Here is a 22,417-nt window from a genome sequence, read left to right on the forward strand (position 1 = left end):
AAAAAGGAAACACCACAGCCAATTTTCTTGGCTTTCCCTAGTAATGTAGCAAATAAAAAATATAAATACACGTTTCAACTGCATAGAAAGCAAAGTTTTATTATATAAACTGCCCCTTTTACCCTTCAAGACCTGAAGGCTTTTTTAGAGTTTTTTCTGAGCGACATACACAAAAGTAAAGACTCATAACTCTTTTAACATCAAGCACGTCCCGCTCTATATATTCTCATTCATGCATTTTATCACTCTGAAGTGTCAATAGTGCAATATATATATATATATATATATATTGCGATACAATATAGCAAAGTCTCTAACGATAGACATTTTATTTCATGGTAATGCTATATATCGCCCACCACTATGAATCACTGTAGTGAGAAACCACTTCAGTGCAATATAGTACAACACTGTCAAAGAGAAAGACTCAAACTGACTGTGAGGTTTTTGTTCTGCTCCAAGTTTACTTGTCACTTGTATAGTTATGTAGTTTTGGTGCCCCCCAGTGGCAGTTCTCTAAAAAATAAGTGATCGCTTTGCGGTCAGCTCCTCCATCTTTGGATGCCATCCTTTGTTTTGCGTTTGTAAAAGCATCATCTGTAAGTTAATTCTTATTTACATAATACTTGATGATACATATTTTCATATATTTGTGATAAGTTTATTCAGAGCTTTGTGATGATAGCCTTTAGCTATTAGCCTAGCCTTTGTTTGACACAGCACTCAATGTATTAATCTCAATCTTCTTGATAAGATAACTTCTCTATATGAGTCAATATTTGTATTTGTTGCCAACTTCTTGGTTATCTGATAATCCCATTTAAGTAAATTGATGACATTGATTGAATTTGGGGTATTTTCAGATATACTATATGAATGCTCTTTAGTCATTGCTTATTTTTTCTGATTGTTGTTCATTTGCTGTTTTTTGCAGTTTTACTCTTAATTCATAATGTACCCGGCATCTTATTAAACGTCAAAGACTAAGATGAATCCTGACTCGTCTGTACTTTATGGATGGAGTTTGGCTGGCTGTTAAATTGCATTGGTAGATGCAAGGAGAACAGTACAGTTTTACTGTCTTGTGATTTAAAGTCAAAATAAAAATGAGTTGTCTGACCACAGTCCTGTGGCCTGTTGCACAAAGCCAGTTTCAGCTGCTACCCAGGTAAGTTCAAGATTAGTTTGAGTAAACTCTGGTTTTTCGGGCTTATGAAGGTGGATTGGTTTTTAGCGGGTTTCATTGCTATGGTAACTTACACTACACGGCTATTCTGAGTTAGAGATCACAAACCCAAACTCGACCAATCAGCTGTGAGTAAAGTGACACGTATCTGATGCAATAAAGCCACTCCCCCTGTATCTCTCGCTCCAAATTAAATCAGTTTATAGTGAAAACATTTTAGAGACAAAATTGCTCATCTTTTGTTGCTAATTATTTATTATATTTATATGAATTAATTATGTATAATTCATATAATAGTATATTCATATAATATATTATTTGACAATTAATATTTAACTTTGCTTTTAAATTGATATAAATATAATACATGCATTGATATATAAAGCTTTTAAACAAATTAAGCTTATGTGTATTCATTTGAGCTCTTTGTGAATCTAATATAAATTATTACATTATAAATTATTAGGCATATTTCTTTGATTCACATGCATTGACATAGTCAGATATTTTCTTTCAGCTGCCTTCTCAAACTTTCACAGCAGCAGTGTTTATTCCTGCCTTGTAAATGCATTTAATTTCATGATATTTTTCATAACGATCTCTTAATCTTCAGAAGAGAAGTAAATTGCACGTCTCTCTCATGAGAAGTGAATCAAACGGACGCTCTGTATGTCCCGTGTGATTGGCTGTTTGCTGCACATGTCACTCTTTCAGGTGCACGTGCTTCAGAGTTAATCGCAAACTCTGGATTGACAGAGAAAGTTTAAACCGAGCGTTGTGCAACAGCTGATCCTGATCTAAACCAGTTTGGATTTATCTGGATTTGTCGACTCCAAACCTACTCTGAAACTCAGAGTTTGTTCAGCTAGCTTTGTGCAACAGGCCACTGTTTGTTCGGTCTGTTTTGTTGTCATTTATTTAATGTCAGATTGTTTAATTCAGTAAGATGTTCTTCTGCTTCAAAGCTCAGAGAGCTGCCTACATAAATGACCAGAGAAAACTCTCATCAATGTAAAATTTCAAACAAGCTGATAAATATCAAAACAGTTTATTGGCCTGACTGTTTACTTACTATATTTCCAAAGCAGCAACAACACAGAATAAAAACAGAGGAACAATGTGCTGGTAATTACAATAAAATAAAGACAATAACTTAGTTTATGAGACTGTGAAATAAGAGTAGAAATATGAGTATTGGATGTACTTCTTTTACTCTAGGCCTAATGTTTGTTTTTCAAGAAAACCTGATACTCCTCCGGGTTCCCTTCTTTTGCTGAAACATTAGTCACATCAGCATTGGACTGGTAATGGAACAAGTTTTGAAATGAGTACACACACACACACACACACACACACACACACACACACATTAGTCATCAGCATTGGACTTGAAATAAGTCATTTAGATTCCTTTTTTGGTGTTCATGTCCACACACACACACACACACACACACACACACACACACAGTGAGTTTGTTGTGACATCATGATCTACAACAAAATTGCAAGTAGGCTAAGTGAGTTTGAGGTAGACTCTGCAGGGCTGGATTTGAGGAACTCTGATTCAGAATATGTGTCAGTGTCAGTCGATCTTCTCTCTATTCTGTAGAGTTTTCCTCATCACTACTGCAGTAATGTAACGAAATGAAGTGAAAGTGTTCTGACCACAGTTCATTCCTACAGAGTTGATCACCAACCTCAAGTTAAACACACATAAACCAACTGATATAGTGATGGGTCAATCATAAACGATTCGTAAAAAATTTTGTAACTGGGCAGTGCTTTTGTTGAACAGAGGGAAATGATGGAGTTATTTGGATAAAAGTGGGTGAAAGTGTTTAATATGGCCTGGACAGAAGGCAGTGGAAGATGAAGTTTAAAAACAATATTTCTTCCACTGTCTTCAGGCTGAGTCGATTCCACCAAAAGCGAACCCCTTCTCGAAGCACTGCGATCAAACGAGGCTTCGAATGTCATTCAATACAAGCCTCGATATGGAGTTCTGTAGTACACTGTACTGTATATGCATGTGTTGCATATTTCATACATTCATACACTTTTATGGCTCATATTTGCAATGCATTGGCAAAATAAATGTTCCCAAAGGCCTGTTGTCATATTTGACATTTACATTAACATGAAAAAGTATTTTTTTTTTAAAAATGATGTGCAAAAATTACAAACTGTACAAAGTGTTAAACTTTTACTTACTTTTCCTGTAAAGTCCTTTATAAAAGCCATTAAAGATTTCACAGCAAAACACATTTTGCTTGATAAAAACAAAGTATGAAGTATCACTGAGAGGACAGAAGGCATGAAGGAGATTGTGTACAACAGGGTTTTCAGCAAAGTATAGGTCAAGTTGATCATTTATAGGCCCTAGAAATGTGTGTATTAAATATGATATAGGCTAATATATTCATAAATAGACATACTTAACAGAATTATACAAAGAATGTTTACTTTAAGTTATGAGAGAATAAAGTGAAAGTGAACGTAAATCTGAGCATCTCGACTCCTGGTGATATTATATTTTTTTCTTGTTTTATTCATAATGATAAATTGAGATTGTGTTTCATCATTTTGAATGCTCTTTGTTTTCTCAGAAGCGTTATCCTGAGCTTTTGTGTACTGACAGTTAAAATGGCTACATCTAAAACACTTCCTGGTAAGATTCTGTTTAGGAAATAAGAAGAAATGTCTGTTCGTTTGAATCGTCTTCGTGTTCACAGCTGATTTAGAGTCATTTAGTTCCCATCCAGACCACCTTCAGACTGGTATAAATTATATTTTTACTGATGGCTTTAAGTGACATTTAGTTTGTTTGCTGCTGTCTTGTGTGTTGAAGTATTTCATTTTTTCTTAAATGTGAGGAATGATGATCTTAAATACGATCATACTCCACATGTTCTGTCTCTTTCAGTGATCCGGATTCTTCTGATGGGCAGAAAAGCTCATCTGGAAACACTTTACTGGGAGAAAGAACGTTTTAAACACAGATGGGAGAGAAGCAGGTTTCTGTGATCGATTCTCCAGATCTACTGGATCCAGATCTGAATGAAGAGCAGCTGGAGATGATGAAGGAGCAGCTGCTCTCTCGATCTTCAGCACTATATGCACAAACTGCAGCGATCAGCTGAGAATGTGCTTTTGATCACAGTACAGGCAAATCTAGATCCACTTCAGTTTGTCTACAGGTCAAGCAGGGGTGTTGATGCTATAAGAACTCTGTTAAATATGATTTTATCACATCTTGAGGGCACAAAGACTTTTGTTCGTTTATTTTTTTATTGATTTTTCATCAGCTTTTAATTGTATACAGCCTCATATCCTTGCAGAAAGGTTAAAGAGTGTTCATAATATTGATTATGAGTTGATTTGTTGGCTGATGGATTTTTTGACCAAGAGGTCTCAACGTGTGAAGGTAAACAGTGTTTTATCTGATGTACTTCTTTCCTCTACCGCTGTTCTTTCACCTCTTTTATTTGTGCTTCACACTACTGAGTGTCAGACGCAACTACAGAGGCGTCACATCATTAAGATTGCAGATGATTCAGTGATTGTTTCCCTCTTTAATAACGAGGATCCTGATCATGGGTCTGTACTGGCAGACTTTACTGACTGGTGTAATTTGTCCTTTTTGAACATCAATGTATTTAAAACGAAAGAGATGATTATAGATTTTAGGAAAAATCCTACAGTCATCTCTCCTGCAGTTATAAATGATCATCAGTTTAAATACCTGTACTTGATGAAAAGTTGACTTTGAGGCTCAGGTGGATGCTGTGTGTAAGAAAGCCCATCAGCATATTTTCTACAGAAGCTTCATGATTTTAATGTAGACAGTACTTTTATTCTTGTTTTATTGAATCCATCATTACTTTTTCATTTGTGTGCTGCTATGGGTCAGTTAATCTTAAAAACAGGAACAGATTACAGTGGTGAGATTGTTGGCACCTCTTTGAATGATTTGAACAATTTGTATAAAGCTAGGACTGAGGAAGGCTGAGTTAATTATGAGAGACTCTAGCCATCCTTTACAGAAGGTCTTTAAGTTGCTTCCTTGCCTTTTAGTCAGACGAATAGATTTAAAAATTATTTTGTACCAGCTGCCATTGTTTTTTTAAATAATTAGCTAATTATTTATGGAAGTTTTTCTTCTTCTTTTTTGTCTATGTGTGTGTATGTTTTTTGTGGTGTGTAACAAATTCCCCCTGTAGATAATAGTTTACCTCTTGAATGGTATGTGAGGTCTGTCTCAGAGGATTCCCCACACAAATACTACATGGGAAACCACCTCCAGACAAAGATCCTCCTACTTCCTCCTTTTCACCAATCACACAGCAGAACTGAGCAGAACTGCTCTGTCATATAAATACTGCAGCAGTCAATCATAGCAAGAGACTGCAGGAGGAGAATCGGCACCTTCCACAGACTTACAGGTATGAATTTAGTATTTGATTACTGTAAAACTGCTGGTATTGCATGGAGGAGAAGAAGGGGATGTTTCACAAACAACAACAAAAACAAGAATAAGACAAAAGAGGGCACATATATTTAACATTATATATTTGCACTGCAGAAAAATATAGATGTGAAGGTACATAGGTTGTGTAGCACTGAATTTAACAAAAATAATCATTGTTTCTTTGTAAATTAACTGTTCAATTTAGATTTTATTACATGATAAAGTTAGATTGTACTCAATTGATTTGACATGATTTTGATAACTAAAATGTAATTAATCCATTTAATGTAAATATATAACAAATGAACTTCAGAAAGAAAAATCTTATTCTTCTAGTAAGGGTTGTAACTGTATTTGCTGTAACATCTGAAATTATTTTATGTTCTAACACTATTAGAAAACTGTAGTTCATTTTTTTTTGTACATAAATTTTGCATTTAATTTATCATTTGCATTTACTGAACAAAACCAAAAACAAATCGTATACAGAATGAATTTAATGAATTTTCTTATTTTATAAATATATACAGTCAAACCAAAATTTATTCAGACACCTTGAACATTTCATTCATTAATACAGTTTATTCACTATAGTTTAAAAAAAAAATAGTTTAAAACACCTGAGTTAAGCTGTGTCAGAAAAAATAATCTTAATTATGGCAGATAACACTTAAGCAAAACATGGTCAGGTCAAAGTGTCTGAATAATTTGTGGTTCCAAATTTGGATCAATATTACTGTATGAAGAAGTTTTGGGTATAATATGTCACAGTGGTAACACTTTATTTTAGGGTCTTTTAACTAGTTGCTTATAAGCATGCGTATTACTAGAATATTAGCTTTTTATTGGCACTTATTAAGCACATATTAATGCCTTATTCTGCATGACCTTATTCTACATTCATAAAGGTGAAAGGTGATTCTTCATTTTTGGATGAATTTAATCCTACCCAATACCTAAACTTAACAACCTTAGGATTAGGAGTTTATTGAGGGAAAAGTCACACTTAATAGTTTATATGGGTTCCCTATACTAAAGTGTTACCACTTCAGTTGGAAAATTTTATGTTTTATGTTTCTAATCAATTCCTTCAGAGAAATGTATCAAAATTGAGTGAGATTAATGCTTTACTCAAGCAAAAACACCTGCCAGTCGGTTATGAAAATAAACCTGATTTGTCTTGACCCCTTTTAATCTCTTTAATCAAACTTTATTTTTCTGACCCAACTGGCAGATGCTTTGCTTGTTTTCAGCATAAAGCTTAAATTCTGACACAATTCTCTAGATTGATTTTCATAAATATATCTATAATATATGTGAAGTGACGTGAAGTATGGTAACCCATATTCAGAATTTGTTCTCTGCTTATAACCCACCCAAGTTAGTGCACACACACGAGGAGAAGTGAGCAGTGAAAACACACACACACACACACACACACACACACAGATATTCAGATATTCACTATGGCGCCCAGGGAGTGATTGGGTCACTCAGTCATTTCCTGTCTGCACTGAGAATCGAACCCACAACCTTCGTGTTACCATTAGGTTACGACTGCCCTATAATGTATGTTGAATATTGTAATATTTGACCTAAAAAATAAAAAAAATACTGAGTAGCAATATGATTTTTGTTGCTTGGGACTTTGAAAACAGTGAATTTTATTAAAATAGATGCAGCCAGACACAGTTATGAATTCCTTTAAGCCATCACATGGTCATGAGGGCTCAATGCAACTGCTCGTGTCACTTAGTCAAGTCACCTTTATTTATATAGCGCTTTTTACAATGTAGATTGTGTCAAAGCAGCTTTACATTGATAACTGGTACATTATTTGACTGCACAGCAGCTCTTAAAGAATAGTGTCAATGCAGGCAGATCAAAGCACTGTTGAATATCAAATGTCAAGTTAAATGTCAAGTGTCCCCAACTAAGCAAGCCAAAGGCGACAGCGGCAAGGAACCCAAACTCCATCAGGTGACATCAGGTGGCAAACAGGTGGCAAATAGGTGTTAAAATGGAGAAAAAAAAACCTTGGGAGAAACCAGGCTTAGTCAGTGGGCCAGTTCTTCTCTGGCCAACAGTGCTTTGTTACGATTCAGGTTGCTATCATAAGTCCAATAGGATCGCAACATTAAAAGTATTTATTCCAGTTCCATCCAATTGAGGATCGTATTCATCACGGCTGTTGAGGAACTGTGTCGTGGCTGTCGTGTCGATGAGGCCCTCACAGTGGATGATCAAGTTGACTCAATCTCTGCTGATACTTCAGGGCTGCGTTGTGGTCGTGTCAAGACGCAGGTCCTTGGTCTCACCTAAATACGGCGCGGATGCGGTTGACTACGGTGAACCTCGGGATAACCAGAAAGACTAATATTAGCGTAGATGCCATTCTTCTTCTGATGTAACGAGTACATCAGGTGTTATAGGAAGTGTTCCCGGTTCCGGCTGACTTAATTTATGGTCATACAGGTAAAAGCAAGAAATAATTCATGCATTTACAAAAGACACTTAAATAACGAAAACAAGCAGAATATCTGTTTCCTTTCCTAGATCTTTGAAGTGCCCCACAAATAACCACTTTCTGTAGACCTAATTATTTAAGTGAAATATTTTGCGTAGCCTATGCCTAAATATTCCCTTTTACTGTATATGTGTTATGTAGCCTATATTTTATTCTTTTTTTTTCTCCGTTCACAGAAGCGCTGCATGTGCGTGATGTGGCGTTGTGTGAACTCATGTACATATCCTGCAATTTTCACTGGTTTCAAAACGCACAACAAGCTGCATTAGCCTACTTTACATTCATTTTCACTTAGTCCAAATGTAGGCCTAATGATTGGCGGTTGGTGACATATATCATCGGAAAAAATAATGCCAGGGCATTGCCATTGTGACTTACCTAACCTATGATGACTTGATAGCTGAGCCCGAGCGCGTCAGCGCGGGCATTTCACACACTTTGGATGCGTCAGCGTCACATTTGCATAGGCTGTACTATTTGAATTCGTGATTGGTCGACTGCCAAATCAAAATATTAAATAGAACGAAAAAATAACGTTATTAACCGGTTAATGGCCATTTCAAATTAGTGTTTCTGTTCAGAACGATTCAATTTGATTTCGTTTTCCGTTTCTGGTTACGTTCCGATCAAAATTTCGTTCGTTTTCGTTCCTTGAACCGGTTCAGAGCCCTGATTGTTACTAGGGGTGCAACGGTTCGAAATGCTCACGGTTCGGTTCGTATCACGGTTTTAAGGTCACGGTTTCAGTACGGTTCGGTATGTGCTATGTTCAGGGAGCATAGGACTACTGTCAAATAAAAATAAAGAAAATAAGAACAAATAATCAAACTACAAGCAACATCGCAAATACAATAGGCTAGAGCAAACATTCAAATAAAATAAACAGTGCTTTTCAGGTTTTTCAGGTATCTAACAGTAGTTTTCAGGTACAGAAAATGGATAAAGTAATCAAATATAAAATAACACTGCATATCTTCACTGTATAAATTAAATAAATATTAATCATTATTTAGTTTGTTGTTGAATTTACATTTAAAACACAGGCAGCAATAGTTTTTTCCCTATAAGTCATGCACGATCCAGTAGACATATACTGTTACACATACGTTCACTTAAGACATAACCGACTGTGTTTGCTAGGATACTCGCCAAGAGGGGTTGCTGACATAATTTTTGTATAAATTTGTCCGCTGAAGCGCAAGACTTAAAAGAGAACTCGGTATTTGCGCGCTGTCTGAAGTAAGCGTGTGCTCGCTTCGGATGAGCGCACACAATTCTTCTCACAGAGCGCGCGAGTTCTCTTTCGCGTCTTGCTCTTGAATGTTTAAATCAGCGAAGCTTAAATGAGTTTAGTTTAAACACAGATAGCAACGTGTGCTGTTCAGGTCTCACCTGCGCTCATTTTAACCAGTTTTAACTTTTTAAGCCAGTTTTAACTTTAAGTATTTTAATATGTCGGACATGTTGACAGGTTATTGAATACACATTTAAACCCATTATAATAAGTGACATTGTCTACACTGGATGCGGTGCGACAACAAATTCCCGACAGTAAACGGATTCCCCGTTCTGTTTCTGACATAGTCCAAGTGCTTTGTAACGGTAGGTTTGTCACGTTCAGTGTAGACAGCTTTTAGCAGACAACGGTTGAGTCTTTTGTAGACACTGTTAGAATAATAAGACACTAGAGCTGTTACCAATCAAATTAAATCATGAACAATAAAATTCATATTTGTGCAGACAGTAGAGGTGGCACAGAAGCTGCATCTCAATTGGTACAATTACAAATGCAGAAATAATGTTGAAAATAATGTTTTAAAAATAAAATTTGTTTATTGAATGTTTGTATAAAAGCAATATTATGTTTGCAATCATGCTCAACTTTGTGAAACCAGCTCTCTTTATCTTGTTATAGGCTAATATACAAATCCAGTAGGCTACTTTTTTGCAATAATATCTTGAATTAGGCTGTAGGCTATGAATAATTCAAGTTAGAAACAAGTTATTGATTGCATTTGAAGCAGCAAGATTTACATCCAGTCACATTAATAAAAGAAATCAGACAATGCACTGGCAATTTAGCGATATGATATGCCCACAGTTGTGGTCTTGAAACAAAATCCTGAGTCTTCTTCTGAGACCGAGACAAGACCTTCAAAAATGGTCCCAAGACTGATCTCAAGTACTACAACACTAGCAGGAAGAGATACAGTCTCAAATTTGGCTCAGAAGAAGAAAAAGAAAAAGAAAATTTATATAGTAGATCAGTAAGTTGGCTTTTTCAAGCCAATTTAATCCAGTAGCCTAGCATTAGTTAGATTTGTCACTATTTTTATACATATGTTGATTTTACAGCTTTTTAACACATAACCCCAACTGTTTATTTAGCACAATCGTAGATGGATATTGTAGTCTACATTGAACTGAACTCGCATTAACTAAAGTCCCACCCAATAGATCATCGAGTGCAACGTCATCAGTCACTATGCGAAACTCCGACTACTGAATTGTGTTATTATCCTATAACTGAGGCGATTATTGGTGTGTGTACAGATTATGGAGCTAATAACAATGTTTTAGGGAGTAGAAAGTATGGGATTATTTTAGTATTGATTATATGCGCGCACAATTATCCATAAACTTCACAAATGTTGCAGATACGTTTTAATATCCAGAACCAAAGAAAGTCATAGTATTCTGACAAGTTAGGGGTATTTTCAGGACACCACAGGTGGCTGTGAATGATGTCGTGGTGAGGCTTCCCTCCTCTAGGAAGGAGCTGGTTGTCCTTGGAAAATGTTACATCTTGTCTATGATAAAGGGTTGAATATGATTTGTCAGGTTGCCACTGTTAGAGAGATGGATGAGAAAAGAAAGACCTAATTGTGTGAAACTGAGGTTATTGCAAAATAACAGATAAGGAAAGGGTATAAGAACTGTGCCCTGGCCAGAGACAAACTTAGATGATCGGACAAACTCGGTGATCAGAGAAAGGGCTTCCCTAGTGAAAAATAAATATACTAAAATCTATTTGAAATACATTTATTTTATGCTAAGTGTACTGCATTTGCATGTACTTAATATAAATACCCTGCAATTGTACTTTTAGTATACTAAATTGGTATACTTAAAGTCTGCTAAACTGGAACAAGTATTTTGTGTTGAGGTCCAACTAAAGATATACTTAAGTATATTTGATTGTGCTAAAGTGGAGCTATTGCAAGTATACTTTAGTACAAGTATATATATCTTGCATTCAAATTATACAGTGATCATACTATCCTTACTAATAGTGATATTAAACACATGTATGCTTAATATTTAGAATATTTAGAAATAAATAAATAAATGTAAATATGCATTGTGCAATAAAGGAGACCTGCAAATAAAGTTTAATTAAAATATTTATGTCAGCATGTCTGTCAACATTTGAAGCGGATCAAAACCCTTCATCAAAGTTGTCCTAAAACCTTCTTTTAAGGACAACTTTGATGAACTTTTTTGATCCACTTCAAATGCTAACTACTGTATATTAATGGATTTTTAGTTAGTGTGAAATGAATGTAGGCCTATTTTAAATACATTTTGGTAGGGTTTTTTCAATAGGGCAGACTGACATGTTTTCTCACTGTCACATACTTAACTCAGAAACTCTTAAGGAAATCCAGAGTTACCTAAACTCATGAGTTGTGCTGATGTTCATGTGCATTTTAAATACATTCTTTCTGAGATGACTTGAAAACACTGTAACTGCTGAAGCTAAACCTTGACCCCCATTGGCCTGCCCCAGCGTCTTACTATTGGTTGAACCACAATGATTGATATGTTTTGAACACGCCATAAAGCCAATGCCATGACACTCACCAACAATTGGTTTTGCTGTACTTTTGCTTAAACAGCCAAACTCGCTGGAGTGCACACTATTGGGAATCTGTGTTGCAGATTTTGGCACATTTGTCAGAAGGAAACTTTAGAGGCTAGAAAGTCATTGTAGCTAAAGACACAAGTCTCACCATGTATTTCAAATCTGAGAATGATCAAATTATTTTTAGATGATGCTAATTTCTTAGATGAGACTTTCTTTTTGTGCAAACCACAGAAAACATGAGGTATGAACTGAAACATCTAGTTTGTTTCTGCTAATTGGCTGTAAGGGCAATGAAAAGAATTTTCAAACCCAACTTTTGCCTACAGCTCAGACGTAACCATGAGAAATTTGCAAATAAAATTATTTAATTTGTTACATTTTTAAGTACTTCAGTAATTTATTTTTGTTGAATACTTTGTTGACCTGTTATGATTAAATGTCAAATTCAATGAACTGTATTTAATTTCTACTTGTTTAGTATAAAAAATAGTATTTGGCCTAGATAAAAGTTTACAGGAAATGTGTTTTGAGTTGCAAAAAATAATCATAAGTAAATTTTATAATTACGACCTTTACCTTTTTTAATAATTTGCTCACATTTTGAATATCAGGTAGGCTATTGTTTAATTTAATTCAATAGCACTTTTCACAATTTTGTATGGTTGCAAACAGATATACATAAATATAGAAAGTAGTTACATAAGGGTTCTTGCTTTTCTCTGTTGGCCTTTCTTTACATTCACATTGTCTTTGATGGTTGTGTATATCTTCAACTAATAGTTTTTTTTTTTCTTCTTTTATAGGTCACAATATCAAGACATTGTTTTATGTAGAGGTTTACAGCATATTTAATTGCAAAAGTCAGATAAAATACAGTTTACACTCTTTCTAAATACCTCTTTTGGTTTTACGGTATTAAAATGACAATTACTCTTCAATTAAATTGTGTTACTGTCTTACTGTCTGATTAAGGCCTATAAACACCTCATTACAAATAAGTATAAAAAAAACAATGGTCTGTTTCTATAAGGGACGTCCCATACAGTATGCATACCTCATATCTATCCATTTTACTGCAGCATTTTGGAGATATGCCACATTATTTGACTTCAAAGGCCTATAAACCCCTCATTTCAAATAAGTAGAAAAAACTAATGGTCTGTTTCTATAAGGGACATCTCATAGAGTATGCATACCTCAGATGAGAACATTTTACTGCAGCATTTTGGAGATATATCACATTGTTTTACTTCGGAGGCCTATAAAGTCCTCATTTCAAATAAGTAGAAAAAACAATGGTCTGTTTCTATAGGGGACATCCAAAACAGCATACACAACTCATTTCTATCAATTTTACTGCAGCATTTTGGAGATATGCCACATTATTCGACTTCAAAGGCCTATAAGCATCTCATTTCAAATTAGTAGAAAAAACTAAAGGTCAGTTTCTATAGGTGACATCTCTTGCATCTATGCATACCTCATATCAATCCCTTTTACTGCAGCATTTTGGAGATTTGTCCTGTTAATCAATTTCACAAGCATATAAAGGCCTCATTTCTAATAAGTAGAAAAAACCAAAGGTCAGTTTCTATAGGGGATGTCCCATACTCTGTGCATACCTCATATCAAACCTTTTTACTGCAGCATTTTGGAGATATATCACATTGTTTTACTTCGGAGGCCTATAAAGACCTCATTTCAAATAAGTAGAAAAAAGTTTCCATAGGGGACGTCCTATATAGTATGCATGGTAACACTTTATTTTGATAGTCCATCTGTTGACACTCTACTAGTTATCAGTACTCATATAGTAGCATGTCAACAGTGCATCAGCTGACATTCAACAACATTGATTCAACAGACAAGTAATATACATTCATCTAACTGCCTGTAGATTATAAGGCGCATTTTAATTTCTAATCTATAGATTTTACAAAAAGTGAATGCTGACTGTCAGTATTTATTTCGCAACAGGTTGTTAACTAGTAGTCAGCTGACTTTCTGTAGATTGTGTTACCATCCTCTAAGTTGTCTACCAACTACTCAAAATCAATTTGTCAGTTGAAAGTCTACAGTCATGTCAACGTATGATCAAGAGCATATTATATCATCCTTACTTAAGGGTCTCAAATGCATCAAATTAATAATTATTTAACCATTTCATTTTTATCAAGATCACTAGTTTATTATCTGTTGATAGTCAACTAAACATTGGTTGTGCATCTGTTGCTTGTCAACTAGTCTAAAGTTTACGTTCAGAAGATCATTAGTAGACATTCTTAACTAAGCATTTGTAGATATATTTTAGGACTATCCAATTAAAGTGAAAAACAGTTGATAACAGCTGAAAATCTATAAGCTATCAACAGAAAACATACAGCCATCCATTAATTATATGCAAGATATTTACCGTTTAAAACGAGAAGTTAATACCAGGCTATGAACTACAATAGAACCAACACTACAGACAGGATATTAGAGAAAGTTGTTTTATTAACAGTATATTTATACAAACTCATTGTTCACTAGGGCATCAGATCTGAACAGTCTAATTATGTTGTATCAAACTTTACTTGAATTAACATTACATAAAACAAAAACAAAACAACAAAATAAAATAAACATGCTGCACTGGCGGCACTACAAATAATCAAACAAGTCTCTACCATGTCATCGTAGGGGCAAAGCAACTTGAACTTTAAATTTATGAAGAACAAAACATATCTACTTACAATCTACTCCAACTTAGCTAACATCCTGTTTCCTATATTCAGTCTTTCTTTGCAGAAAAGGGGATGAGCTGTTTGTTATTTTTCATTTCAACGATCTTTTCTGCCAGTTCACCAGCTTTTTTTTTTTTGACAAAGTTGTGCTAGTTTCAAAAGTGTGTATTTACCCTTGAACTGGTCTAGGACACTTTTGTCTGCTATGTAAATCTCTGCAATTGCTGCCGTGTCTTTCACAGCATTTCTTGAAGGCTGCGGTCATCCTGAAGCCTTTTTGCACAAGTTTGAGGACACGCAGATATCTTTTCACCACATCTGAAATTGAGGCAACTGAAAATAAAACAATTTGAATAAATCACCAATGAGTTCTATGTTGTGTCTTGTGTGGTGTCTTAGTTGCAGGGTGAGCCACAGTGTTTCCCAAAAATGTTCTCTTCAAAAGGAAAGTTACAACTTAGATTAAGGTGTGTGTCTTTGATTTAGAACATCTGTTGTATTTTATGGTGTGAGGGCAGTCTGCTAATTAAGGCAAGACTATTTGCTTATTATTGGTTTAAAAATGAGGTAAAAACTAGCCAGCATATTCTTTATATTTAATGATTAATTACAGCTTCACCTCATCCAGCCATAATAAGTAAGTGCATACATAGTTTGTCTTTATTTACTTCATTCAAAACATATGTAAAAAAAAAAAAAAAAAATTAGATACAGATCATTGCTGACTCAAGAAAAACAAACAGAACATTTAAGCTTTTGACATGTTGATTTCATGTCGTTCAAAAGAGAGATGATAAGAGTGATGTTGCGGGATAGTGTGCACAATGCCTCAAATCCAGTTAAAAAGCCACTAACCCAGATAGCACATGTAAGTCTGTAAGATGTCTGTTAATGATCTCTTGATCTGGAAAGCATCTGCTGTCTACATGTACGTGTGCTATCAGGTAAGATACAAATGATAACCTAAACACCTAGGCTAATACCTAAATAAGTACAACATGTCTTAAGAGCCTACCATACCTCGCTCTCCTTTTCCACCTGACCTCTTCATCTTTTTGTTTTCCTTCTTTCTTTTTTTACTTCTCTTCTTGCCATTTTTCTTTTTATGCTTCACTAACTGAGCGTAACTTCACTAGAACTGGGAATCGAAAATCAAGTCCAATTCCAGAATCGGATACTTAAATGTCTAAAAAATTGCAAGGTGACAGTCAAGTGCATTGGGAATAAGGCTCAAGTGCAACTTTTAACGCATCCTCAAAGGCAGCTGAGATACAGCGCCTCCAACTGGGCCAATAATGCAATTTCTCCTGTAACTGTATTGTCACATTTGTCAAATTCATGGGTCCATAACTTCGTAATGCTACAGTAAAAATGTCTGAATATTTTAATAGTGCCATTCAAGTGCATTGGAAATAAGGCCCCAGTGCAACTTTTAACGCACCCTCAAAGGTAGCTGAGATATAGCGCCTCCAATTAGGCCAATGATGCAATTTATCCTGTTACTTAGTCACATCTGTCAAATTCATAGATCCATAACTTCATAATGCTACAGTAAAAATGTCTGAACATGTGAATGGTGACAGGCAATTGCCCTGGAAATAAGGCCTCGGTGAAACCTTTAACGCACCCTCAACATTAGCTGAGATATAGCACCCCCAACTGGGCCAACGATGCAATCGCTCTTCTAACTGTACTGTCACGCTTTGTCAATTTAATGAGTCCATAACATCATAACGCTAAAATAAAAAAGTCTAAACATTTGAATGATGATAGTCAAGCACCCCAAATGAGCCAACAATGTAATGGCTCTCCAAACTGTAGTGTGAGATTGGGTCCATAACAACAAAATGGTACAGTAACCAACAATCCAAGGGCTCTTTCAGTTCAGTGCAATTTAATTCACATTCACTTGTATAACGCTTTTCACTATACATATTTCAAAAGCAGCTTTACAGCAAATTCATGTTTCTATGTGACAAAAACACAATAGTCTTCTTTTATGAGATGATATCATAACGTACAGTTGTAAGATATACAGATTGTAGCATTTCTTTTAAGCAAAAGTAGTGTGCATGCAAAGCAATGATAACATGATCATTTTGTATAATCATCCATGTTTGATGTTCTGGAGTCCTTCATCTGAAGTCTTCATAAGAGGCTGGAGCTGGAGCTGGTATAGTCTCTAGTTACCTTGTGATATTGAAATCTGTAATATTTGCTTGAATTATTTTTTTATTCAAATGATTCATTAATGCATTCAGTGTTTTTGGTCCATGAAATTAAAAAGTCTTTGAGGTTTGGAGTGACATGAAGGAGAGGAAATGATGACTGAGATTCATTTCTGTCCTTTTTTACATTATACACATCAAATACATTTACTTCCATGGGCGATGTTTTTCCCGATGTGAGCCGCTAGCTCCACTACTTGGAGAGGCCTGGCCCGTGTATACTCCATTTACCGTGTTCCGCTCCGTCTCGCGCCTTTCAACGATACTCCTTTGCCTGTGTGCGCGGAAAGACGCGTTCGGCACACGCGCACCATCTGCAGTCACAAAAATTTGGCTGCGCGGCCACTTATCAGAGAGTCAAAGCTAGTGCACAGTCTAGTTAACGTTTCTTGCTTGCGCCGACTGAAAACACATGAGAAACATCATGTGACTGGAGAGACTCGGACATTGCAGTACTGAACACTGAACGGTCCATGCATGTGGATTTGGATAAAACAGTTAATCGATTTGATGCCGTGCCTGAACGCCGTTTATCCCTTCACAGTGGCGTATAGCGGACGGGCATGCAGGGCTATTAAATTATTCATATTATTATAATGCTACTTTTATTATTAATATTGCAATTCATTTGCTCCGCAATATCATAGCGTATCACTACATAACCGACGCGCTGCGAGGATAATAACAGATTAGTTAGATTGCTTGTTTAACACATTATTTCTTGATTCATGAAAAATACTCTTTTTTTGTGGGCCACAAGAGAAATATTAAGAAAATAATATTGGATGTCGGATGCCAAATGCTCAGTTCATTTTTACTTTCAGTTTCTGTAGTGAATAACTGACTGGAGTTTGAGACTTCTTCACCCGTTTGCACATTGTTTGTGTGATATCAACTGGCTCGCCTTCATGGTTTAAAATGGAAATATTTTCAATATTGCGACGTGGCATTTTTCTTTATCACCAATTGCTCGCAAAATGATGGACACTGATTCACATATCGTCTTCGTCATTTTCCGTGATAATAAATTTAATTCAATTATAAATAAATGAGTAAATAAACGTAACAAGCAAACTTAAACTTGTTTGCTTAAAATTTCGACAAATAATTTGCTCTGTGTTGAAGTGAATCTGTCCTGATTCAGATCAAACTCTGTATTGAAGTGAATCTGTCCTGATTCAGATCAAACTCTGTGTTTAAGTGAATCTGTCCTGATTCAGATCAAACTCTGTGTTGAAGTGAATCTGTCCTGATTCAGATCAAACTCCGTGTTGAAGTGAATCTTTCCTGATTCAGATCAAACTCTGTGTTTAAGTGAATCTGTCCTGATTCAGATCAAACTCCGTGTTGAAGTGAATCTGTCCTGATTCAGAATAAACTCTGTGTTGAAGTGAATCTGTCCTGATTCAGATCAAACTCTGTGTTGAAGTGAATCTGTTCTGATTCAGATCAAACTCTGTTTGAAGTGAATCTTCTGTAAGTGAATCATGATGATTATGAATGTGTTTTTCAGTGTTTAACGACACAAACTTCAGCAGCGGATCGACACAAACTCCAGATTCACGTGAGTTCAGATGATGATTGAGTCTGAAATATCTGACTGAAGATCACATATAAGACACATGCCAAAGTTTAGAGAAAGAGAAGAAATATATAATATATAGTTGATTAATTCAGATGATTGTATTGTGTTGTTGATTGTGTAGATCAGATCTGATTTTATATTGTGTGGCTTGTTTAGATCAGTTCTGGTGGATTTCTGCTCTGTTCTTCATCACGGTTGTTCTTCTGCTCTTGATCTGTTTCTTGCTGCGTAAAAGGATCTTCAGGTGAGTCACGAGTGATTCATTGTGTAAGAGAGACTTTAAATAGTCATGAAATCATGATGAAATCAAAGGCCTAAACTATAAAATCTCTCTGAATATATGTATATATATATATATATATATATATATGTTTTCTGAAAGCAGAGACGAGCGTCATTCAGCGCAGTTATTCAGAAAACAGGTGAGTGAATCAAAGTGAGAGAAAGAAAGACTTGAAGTGGGTTTGACTGAATCACATGATCATTCAAGTATGATACAATCATACTTGAATCATCTGTCAGTCATCTGTCCTTTCTGGAGATAAACTGAAAGTGTTGATTCACTCGCTCTCTCGCACACATAGTTGTATTGTGTATATATTTAGATATAAAGAGCAATGATTGCTCATTGAGACAGCGCCAGTGTTTCTTCTGCTTCGTTCGAGACCAACAAGTTTTTAGGGCTGGAGCTGAACCGATCTTTCTGGCCCAGAACCACCTCTCGTGGTTCATGGTCTGAGAATGGACACAGGCTGGGAACACTTCAGAAAATTAACATAAAACTCATAATAAAGCATATTCACATCATTTATATCCACACGGGAACTGTGTCGGTGGAAAAGGGGTATGTGTGAATCTTCATCTGCTGTATCTGAATGTGTTTCTCTCAGGGATCCTGAATCTGCTGTCCAGAAGAAGCTCAGATCTGATGAATCTGATTCACTGAATCATTCTGAATCTGAACAGATCAACAGCTCGTGTCCAGAGGATCATCCTGTCATCACACTGAACAACATTCATTAATGGTTTCTGTGCGATATCTGTAGAGCAAAGTTATTGTCCAGTTTAAAGGATTAGTTCATTTCAGAATTGAAATTTCCTGATAATTTACTCACCCCCATGTCATCCAAGATGTTTATGTCTTTCTTTCTTCAGTTGAAAAGAAATGAAGGTTTTTGAGGAAAACATTCCAGGATTTTTCTCCATATAGTGGACTTCAATGGGGTTGAAGGTCCAAATGTCAGTTTCAGTGCAGCTTCAAAGGCCTCTACACAAATGCTCATCTTGCAAAGGTGCAAAGACTAAGTCAAATGTCCTTTACAAAAAAAGGTAAAACAACAATTTCGGGCATTTTGAAGTTGGAGGAGAAAATGAGATGGAGTTTTTCGCCCTACCGCGGTACTTCCACCTACGTCAAGAGTGACCTTTCCAACGTGATTATGTAATGCGTGGAGACATGCAAGACGAGCATTTGTGGTTAAAAAGTATATACATTTTTATTTTTTTAGAAAATGACCAATGGTTTCTCTAGATAAGACCCTTATTTCTTGTCTGGGATCATGTAGAGCTCTTTGAAGCTGCACTGAAACTGACATTTGGACCTTCAACCTGTTGAACCCCAGTGAAGTCCACTATAAGGAGAAAAATCCTAGAATGTTTTCCTCAAAAAAATAATTTCTTTTCGACTGAGGAAAGAAAGACAATCAACGTCTTGGATGACATGGGGGTGAGAAAACTATCAGGAAATCTTCATTCAGAAGTGAACTAATCCTAAAAATCATTAGTTATGAATTTAGAGGCTGTTTACAAGACACCGTTTTCAACTGAAAACAGAACTTTTAATGCGTTCTGGCCATTCCTTTACACGACAGACTTTTGGTGTCCTGGGAACACAAACTTTGAAATAGGTTTCAAAGTGTATGTTTTTGAAAATGAGTTTTGAAAGCAATAACGTTATCATCTCCGTGTAAACTTGAAAAACGTGAATCTGTTGAAACGGTGACAGTATGCACATGCGTATTACATGTGTAGTCTATAGGCATGCACGTCTGAATGCGTACAGAGAATATACACTAACAAGAAGCGACACTCAATAGAACGTTCCATTGAAACACCGGCGCCCACAGCAGCAGCCCTGTGTTTCCGCCATTTTGTGGTGAAAGCGAGTCAGCAGAATAATTAGCATAGCTGCTGTTCATAACATGAAGCAAAGATAGTCATGTGCAATTGATCTGATATGAGATGGATTATGTGAATGCTTGGCTAAAGAGATGTGTCTTTAATCTAGATTTAAACTGGGTGAGCGAGTCTGAGCCCCGAACATTATCAGGAAGGCTATTCCAGAGTTTAGGAGCCAAATGTGAAAACGCTCTCCCTCCTTTAGAGGACTTAGATATCCTAGGTACAACCAGAGTTTTGTGATCTTAAAGAGCGTGAAGGATTGTAGGGCGATAGAAGATCGGTTAAGTACACAGGAGCTAAACCATTTAGAGCCTTATAGGTCATTAGCAGTACTTTATAATCGATACAGAACTTAATAGGTAACCAGTGTAGAGATGATAAAATTGGTGTTATATGATCATATTTTATTGACCTGGTAAGAACTCTAGCAGCTGCATTTTGTACCAATTGTAGCTTGTTTATTGAGGAAGCAGGGCAACCAGCTAGTAATGCATTACAGTAATCTAGTCTAGACGTCACGAAAGCATGAACTTTTCTGCATCAGAAACAGATAACATATTCCGTATCTTAGCAATGTTTCTGAGGTGGAAGAAGGCTGTTTTAGTAACATATGAAATATGATTTTCAAAGGACAAGTTGCTGTCTAATATAACACCCAGGTCTTTAACTGTCGAGGATGGAGTCCGTTGCAGCTCGGTATACGCAACAATTGAAGATATTAGAAGACATGTTTGTCGTAAGAGTTTTATAGTAAAAATATAGCATATCAACATGATGATGTAATTGTTTATATTTTCACTCGATTGGGATGTTCTCTTTTATTCTGGACACCAAGGGCAGTGACTGTAACATCGAGCGTATTTTGCAGTATTAAACACGTATTTATACCGATTTCATCAGGCTCCGAAAATTCTTCAAAAAGAACACAAAGAATGTCCTTCTCAGCTGCCATAGTTGCAACTCTTGCGTCATCAGAACAGGGTGTTCAACGCACCACAGTTTCCGTTTAAAAATCGCTTTGCAATGTTTTGTTGGGGCTGAACGCATCCCGGCTCTGGAGAAAACAGTAATGTCATCATCCAGCTCACTTCTGTTCACATACAATGTTTGATCACTAAATCATGTAATTTTATTCTCTTCAAAAAACATGTAATGAGTTGAAATCTGATCGATTAAGATGATTAAATTACATAATTTAGACACAGTAACCTCTGATCACTCTAAATTGTAATGTTGACATGCATTCTCTGTAAAGCTGCTTTGAAAAGATATGTATTGTGAAAAGCGCTATACATATAAATGTGAATTGAATTAAGTTTGTACTTTAGTAATGAAACATTTGTGTTTTTTGTTTACTGTCAAAATAATAAAAAAATGAACCAACTGACCACATTTGTTTTGTTGTTTTGAATTAAAGAGTTAGTTCACCCCAGAAATGAGCATTTCATCATCATTTATTCATTTATTCTTACAGTTGATCCAAACCTGTATGAGTTTCTCCTGCTGAACACAGAAGATATTTTGAAGAATGTCAGTAACCAGACAGTTGACGGTAGCCATTGACTTATATAGTATTGTTTTTCTACTATGTCAGTAAACGTCTACCGTCAAATGTCTGGTTACCATGTTTGAACTTTATTCCTATGAG

At 35.7% G+C, this 22,417-nt stretch overlaps 2 protein-coding genes across 3 annotated transcripts in view; both read left to right on the plus strand.

Moving 5' to 3' along the window:
• Positions 1-19,640, plus strand: part of LOC127510041 (uncharacterized) — a 72,865-nt gene extending 53,225 nt beyond the window's left edge. For both annotated transcript variants that reach the window (XM_051889543.1, XM_051889540.1), the window contains exon 8: positions 19,479-19,640. In XM_051889543.1, coding sequence (XP_051745503.1) covers positions 19,479-19,611 — 133 coding nt within the window. In that variant the 3' untranslated portion in view covers positions 19,612-19,640. The remainder of the gene's footprint in view (positions 1-19,478) is intronic.
• Positions 3,836-22,417, plus strand: part of LOC127509839 (early endosome antigen 1-like) — a 99,187-nt gene continuing 80,605 nt past the window's right edge. The window contains exon 1 of the transcript XR_007929371.1: positions 3,836-3,854. The gene's annotated coding sequence lies outside the window, so the exon portion shown is untranslated. The remainder of the gene's footprint in view (positions 3,855-22,417) is intronic.

The sequence above is a fragment of the Ctenopharyngodon idella genome, chromosome 3 (assembly GCF_019924925.1).
Source record: "Ctenopharyngodon idella isolate HZGC_01 chromosome 3, HZGC01, whole genome shotgun sequence".
In the NCBI taxonomy this organism is placed as follows: Eukaryota; Metazoa; Chordata; class Actinopteri; order Cypriniformes; family Xenocyprididae; genus Ctenopharyngodon; species Ctenopharyngodon idella.